Raw genomic sequence first — 7,420 nt, 5'->3', positions numbered from 1 at the left:
ACTGACTTAATGTTGACGTTTGGAGGCAGCTTTAACCGCTGTGGCACATTGTAAAGCACAGTGTGTTCCTGGATCAACATTCCTTTTTGTTCATGGAACAACATCCTGATCCAATCGTAGCCTCATAGTCTATCCTCAAGATCCAGAACTAACTTTTAGCCAAAGCTACCAATGACTGGTTTAATGACCATTCTTATTATTACCATTGCTTTTGACGAAAGTGAATCTCAGTGGGGATAGAGCTGCTCTGCTGTCTCTCTATCTCTCAGGTATGTGAACACACACACACACACACACACATGCAGACCTGCAGGCAGTGGCTCTGACGTCTGGTGTGTCTTTGTGCTTTAATACACTGACACAGTGTTTGACTTCAGTCTGTTCAGCTCAGAGGGGCCAGTAGAGCTCAATCTATCCTCTAGATATCAGTCTGATCTACTGGCGGTTTATAGTTTCATTCGACCACAATCCACTTTGACAAACAACTTGCTTTCATCTTGAACTCTCACAAAAAAAAGAAGAAAAACAGCTCATTTGTGCTCCCCAAACCTCAAAAGAATCCATGTCAAGGTAGCCCCAATACCGTCTCCTTCTGATTTCAAATGAAGATAAGATTTTTTTATGTTACTTAATTATTTCCTAATTAGTTTGCATGTTAATTAAAACGGTGGCTAATGTTAATTACCTATATTAATGGATTCTCATGTAACACCTGCCTGAAGCGCTTGGCTCAGTTTTCAAAATATCTTCATCTAAGCCGGTTGATGCATGCCGTCTCGCTTTGTTGAAAAGCGGCAAGGAATTGAAGTCAGGGGATTTTTGAAGTAGTCTAACCAAATGCTCGCTGTTTTCTTCTCTTCTGCTTTTATTTGAGAGCTGCGTTTGCAGAGAGGATTGGCATATTGCGATTATAGTCATATTTGTGAGCGTGTGTAATCTGTAATGCTCGATCTGTTAGACGGGTCATTCTAAGAAACGGCTGCCTTTTCCATTTTAAAGGAAAAAGTAAATGTTTATAATATTTTCAAAGTCACATCTGATTTAATTATACCCTGAAATGTATTTGGACACGAGTCACTAAAAAAATGCAGAAATGCATTCCATTTTCCAAGGTTTTTCAGTACAAATCCAACTCAGCAAACCTTTGACCCTCATCCATAGGATTACATCCATGCTGATTATTAATTTTCATGAGATCATTTGAAAAGTAGCATCCTTACCCATTTATACACACACAAACAGAAATTCAGTCAATAGTAGCTCATTTACAATGAATTTTAATAAACTTTTAATGCCTTTTGTTTTCATTTTGAACATTAATCTGACATTACAGCCATTGTATTCACGGTTCTCAGACTGCAGATACTTATTAGATAAAGATGTCCACAAATATCCACTTATTAACTGTCAACTGTTTACTTGATACATATGTTGGTTTTTTCTATTACATATTTGCTAATACAGCAAGTCGCAAGCAAAGTGTTTGAAATTAAGATTTTTTTGTTGATATAAAGTGCCTACAATAACACACATACTGTAAATATGAGAGGGACACAAACCCGTTTCTATATAATGACCCAGATGTTTCCCATCACCCGTCTATGATGGCAGAATCGACTCTGACATTCTTGACACACACCTGGTGGGATTGCTTGGCATGCATGGCAAAGCTAAAGCAAAGCAAGACCATATTAAAGTGAAGATGGTCTCTATTAGATTGAAAATGATCACCCGATCAATACGACCCCCTGCCTGACTAATCCATAACGTGAACATTGTTTCAGTCCCCCTCACCTTTTCCTGCATGTCTCGGGGTGCTTTGACTTCATGGAAGCAAGGATCAGCGATTAAATGTCACCTTTCAGCAACAACATTAAATAAGAAGCAGCAATTTGTCTCCTAGCAAATGCTAATTTCACGCCCTGATAAATGTTAAAAAGATGTTTCTTAAAGAGGCTGCAGCATATGCATGTAGAGGCCTGATGCGTTTCACGAGGACAAAAGCTCACTTTCATGTCAAGGTCAAAAGAGTTGTTTTGCTTTGAGCTAAATGTAAGTCATCCCTTATTACAAATTAAAAATTCATTCTGACCTCATCAATTAGATTTAGAGTGAGGGCTTTTTTAAAAATAGATATTTAAAATGCTGTCTTAAGAAATGATGGTGCATTCGAAGATATTTGACATTTAGCAGAGACAGTACACGGGGCGTTCGTTCACACATACAGAGATGTACTGCCACCAGAATGAAGCAGCACAACTGTTTTTAGAATTAATATTAATAATAAATGCTTCTTGAGCAGCAACTTCTGAAGGATCATGTGACACTGAAGACTGGAGTAATGATGCTGAAAATTCAGCTTTGCATCAAGGCAATGCATTACATTTTAAAATGTTACATTAGAAATTAGTTGTTAAATTGTAATAACATATCACAAGATGTTTGATCTTATTTTAATTCAATAAATGCAGTCTTGTCAAGCACAAACTTTTGAACAGTAGTATTAGGATAAAAACATTTTAAGAAATGCAAAATGCATAGGGAGACAGTTATGAATATTTTAAATGCTTTATGATTGTGAGAAATCATTGCTGAGCTCTTTTACCTTTATTTCTGTCTTCATTGAACAGTAGACTCTCTTATTTGTTGAAATCTAGGATTTAGATCTTCACCAGGAATTTGCCTATTTTTGACTGGCTTCCACAGAAGAATAACATGACTTAAAAGCCTCAATTTCTCTCCATTTCCCAATGGAGAAAATGAATGGAATTTGACTTGAACCCATCTGTTTCACTCTATAGTTGCACGTGTGCATTGTTAAAATGGCCACCATGTGAACTGACTTACCTTAAAGTTACTTTGCATCTAAAAGAACCGAACTTCAAGAATCTTAATTGAATAATGTAACACATTTTGCATGTCGCCAAATGCTCGTTTGATAAAGCACAACCAATTCATCTTGCACCTGCGGTGGCATCTCTTCTGGCGACATTGCAGATAGCCATAGAAATATGACCCCCTGTGTTTTTAGTGCATACATAATCGAATTGATTTGACCAAGCAGTCAAACAACTGCAAATGAATGCGGTCGTATCAGCAGCTGGTTAGCTGCAAAAGACAGATAAGTGTGAACAAACGAGGGCAACTTCTGTCTGACAAGACTGTAATAATCGCCATTATTTTGAGCCATAAAGTTGCGTGATTCATGTCGGAAGACCCCACCACACATTAAATCCAGCTTTTATGACTAGTGATTTGAAAGTAATAGTTTCCAAATGAGTTTCATGCCTTCTAAAGCTCCTCGGAGGCCCACTCTCCTCAAAAATAATCTCCCCTCGTAACTTTTCCGAGGAGCAAGACGCATAATAAAGCCAGCCGTCGAGGAATAACAGCGCATTCGTTTTCCTGCTCTTGAAAGTGAAAAACACTCAAATGAAATACGGCATCTTAAATGACAATTGAGGAATTTGTTTTTCTTTTCTTTCTTTTTTTTTAAACACAATACGACAGCTTTTTTCAGACGCGTGTAGAGTTTGTGAAGGTGAAGCTTTGCAGGCGTATTTGTAAATTTATGAGCTGCTTTGATAGAACCCTCGGCCATTTACAGCTGCCGTCTCGACCCCACACAACTCCCGAATGAATTTATTTTCCGAGCATGCCTGCGTGTGCGCCGCTCGCCTCCGATGCTGCCTCTGAACATCAGGACAGACCTGATGGGAGACATTTCAAACAGGCCAATGTATGTTTTGGTTGTTTTGAACACCGGTCGCTGGGGGGGGGACTTCCCACCGTTTTCAATCTCGCAGCAACACTCCTCGCATTCAGAGCAGACGATAAAGAAATGAACGACCCCTGTGTTTTGTCACATAGCTTAAATGTAGAATTTAGGAGGTATCCATTGGCCCCTGTCCAGAAGTTCACCTGTTTTTTGTTTTGTTTTGTGTTTTCTTGTACTGCATGCTAGAGTCACATTTTTCTCATTTCTCTTCATTCCCCAGCTGCTTTCAATGAGACTCTGTCCTGTTTGCACTGCTGCCACATGAATCGTCTTCCCATCCATCTCTCTCTGTCTTTCTCTTTCACTCGGTTTTTTTCATTGCACATGAAGCAACACAAGAGCGTTACTCAATTCTGTTTGGATTATATTTGATCCCGATGAATTTCACCCTCCTGTTGGATGTGAAACACATGTGCCTCAAAGCTCAAGGACGATCATGTCTGTGACTGTTTTCCTCCAGTACACGTTTTTATATCACAATCTGCAGATTTTGAGCAGTACTGTCTAGCTTATGAAAGCAAGTCAGTCAGCTCTGCTCACACTTTGCCTGATGGGCCTTAAATACTTTACTGTTATTGACTTTTTTTGTTCTCATTATTATTTCTCTTTGGTATTATGCAGTTAAAAATAAAGGGATTTTTATTGGTGTTTGGCATGGCTGACATGAGACCTCAAATCACGAGGCTTGTTTTGGAGTGTGTGCTATTATTTTTTCTAAGCAACTATATAATAAAAACATCATCATAGGCAGTAACCAACTATGCAGCATGCACTTGCAACAGTTTTTTATATTGTGGTGGCAAGATTCAGATGAGCAAGCACCCACATTTTCATCAGAAATGTAATGTTTTTTCTTTTTAGTTGGTATACTTTTTAGTGCAAATTTTCAGTTTTCCCACATTTTCCCAATTTCTTTGCATCCATTGAGTGATCTTTGATGAATTGCTTTGTTCCTCCTTTGTAAGTCACTTACACAACTGCCAAATGTATAACTGTAAATTACACAAGAGCATGGGCTAATAATTCACACAGCTGTTCAAAATATTTTTTTCTATTAATACATTTTAAAATGTAATTTAGGGTAATTGTTATCATTGTAATATTTGTTGTGCAGCTTAATATTTTTGTGGAGATGCATTTTCTTCAGGATTCATTGATGATTGGAATGTTGAGAGGAATGGCATTAATGTAACAAAAATGTATTTACCGTCACTTTTGATCATTTTAATATGTCCTTGCTGAAAAAAAAAAAAGCATACATTTCTTTCAATGAAAGACCACAAACTTTTAATGGTAGTGTGAGTTGTCTGGGTTTAGTTTACATTTGTTGATAATGTGAGATGCACATGGTGTGACGTGATATGAGAAGTGATGATGGTCACAGTTTCAGCTCATGACTGACAGTGGAAACATCCCAGAAGACGTGGAACTGACACAGGCATGTAAACAAAAGGGCCCAAAATGACTCGATTCAGCAGATTTTCCTCACATCTGAGTCTCGATTCCACTTGAGGGATGGAGATAAGCATTCATCAAATGACTGAATTCATATTGATTCCTGCCATATTAGCAGTTTAAAGCAAGACCACTTTTGTCGGCGAGAGAGGGAGAGGGAGACGGCGCGGGAGGTTTTTGAATGATTCTGTTTGAAATAAGTATACGGGAGATTCACACGCAAATCCCTTCTGTCTGCATATCTGAATAAGAATATCTTTAAACGGGCCGGGATGGGGGAAGGCGGCAGTAAACCCAGCCTAACCGTGGTGTGCAGGATCAGGGGGGTTATTTACCACATCGGCGGGAGGCCACGTGTTCATACAGAGGTCATATGGGAAGCCGTGAGCGGCTGTTGGAGCGACGTAGAGCACTCCAGCCCATAGGAAAATTAATTAAGCGACGCTTTGCTTTTAAGTCAGGGGCTTACATGCGTTTTTCTTTGGTTGACATTGTCTGCCTTGAGATTACCAAAGCTTAGCCTTTATCTCAGACACTGATTGCACTGCATTGTGGGAACGGGCTCTGCGTACATTATGACAAACACTCATCAATAGCCTGATTTCTCCTTCAAGTGCTGATGAATGTAGGTTTATGTGCCTGATATTGATGTTTTTCATACTCACCCATGGGAGCTGCATCTCGCAGCAGCTCAGCCGCGTACGCTGTTATAGATTTCTAATACATTTCAGCTCTGCGTTTTTAATACAGATGGGTAATTCTGCTCGGTTTGGGGAGATCAATGCAAATGTGTCTTAGCCACGCAAGCCACAAGAGAGGCGAATCTCCATCACCACAATGTCCTCGACTCGAAACCGAAGTGGCGTGCTGGGCCGAGCCGTCCTTAGGCTCAAGGTGGCTCGGAGAAATTGCTTTTGTCGGAGGTGGGCATCAGTTATTATTGTGTGTGTTAGCCGCTCCGGTGGGATTGAGTAATTAGGATCCTGACATGGCATCGGCGTGCCAGCCGAGTGAATCAAAAATGAAGGCAAATGAAAGCAAATTCCTCTGAGGAGGGAGAGGAGAAGTCTGCATGCTCGAGCCGCTAATTTTCTAGAGCTCCTAGTTAGGTTCATTTCATTCCTCCCAAATGAGCAAAGCGCCCAAGCCCCGCCGTTTGATGCCCGCCCAATAAATGGAATGAAAAAGCGACACATCTTTTTGTTGATTTTCTTGTTTATTATCAAGGGTAGCTTTGATTGAGGAGCAGTTTACATTCATGGAATCGTCTGACCTTTCCAGAGGCATCTGCCGAGCAGGCGCCGGGCGCTCGGTGGAGAATGCGAAGCCGGCGTGTTTCATAAAGAGTTGAGAAATGAGCAAAAAATCAAAGCCGTCTGTTGGAGATTTTATTTGCTCCCTCATTCATCGTCTCGTATTTTGCACAATAACTGCATGATCTCTGTCAAGCCAATGTTGCCAATTTTCTCAAGCACCGAGGAGAAATACATATTTTTTCCATCTGATTTGAAAAGCATGTACAAGTGCTTCCTAATCACTGCTGAAAACCAACACGCTCCTTTCTGAAATGGAACGATGCCAGTTTCAAGTGTCGCTCTTTATTGCTGTCATATTGATTCGGCTAAATGCTAGAAGTCTGAATTGGTTTACTAGTTTTGCGCGTTCTAATAGTTTATTGTTTTTTAATAGTTCTTGAAGTTGGATCAATGGCACTGAGGTAATTGAGGTTGTCCAAATGATGTCTTTCTCTCTGTTTGTTTTTGGTGTCAGCAGGTGGAGGTCCAACAGAGCCATCGAGAGGCCCAGAAGGATGTTCTGGATCAGATGAGAGTGAAACTTAAAAGTCAACAGTACTGCTCCAACAGCAGAAGTGTCGACTTCACCCTGATGTCCAAGTCTAACAGGTACGATGAGAAATGTGAAATTAGATGCTTTATTTTTTGGTCATATTCAAAAACAGCATCGCATGTGTCCTTCATGGAGAATGCAATCCCAGAATGCACTGTGACTAGCCCATTGGAAAGATTAATAAATTATGATTATAAATATTATAATATATCTGTTACAGAATGCATGTACATTTATACTATTGCATTGCTTACCACCATATCCAAAACTTTAGGAACAGGTACAAATTTAGTGTAATGCTGTCTTTTAATGAAAATGTGCTCTAAATTTTGTAAATAT

General features: G+C 39.6%; 1 protein-coding gene across 4 annotated transcripts in view; it reads left to right on the top strand.

Annotated features, from left to right (window-relative positions):
* Positions 1 to 7,420, top strand: part of akap6 (A kinase (PRKA) anchor protein 6) — a 121,979-nt gene that overhangs the window by 62,445 nt on the left and 52,114 nt on the right. For 3 of the 4 annotated variants that reach the window (XM_026286533.1, XM_026286531.1, XM_026286532.1), the window contains one exon: positions 7,004 to 7,137. In XM_026286533.1, coding sequence (XP_026142318.1) covers positions 7,004 to 7,137 — 134 coding nt within the window. The remainder of the gene's footprint in view (positions 1 to 7,003; positions 7,138 to 7,420) is intronic. The other variant, XM_026286534.1, reaches the window with a different exon arrangement.

This window comes from Carassius auratus, chromosome 17, assembly GCF_003368295.1.
Source record: "Carassius auratus strain Wakin chromosome 17, ASM336829v1, whole genome shotgun sequence".
NCBI classification, from domain to species: domain Eukaryota; kingdom Metazoa; phylum Chordata; class Actinopteri; order Cypriniformes; family Cyprinidae; genus Carassius; species Carassius auratus.
Note: the sequence above shows the minus strand (reverse complement) of the source record. Positions and strands in the feature narration are given on the sequence as shown.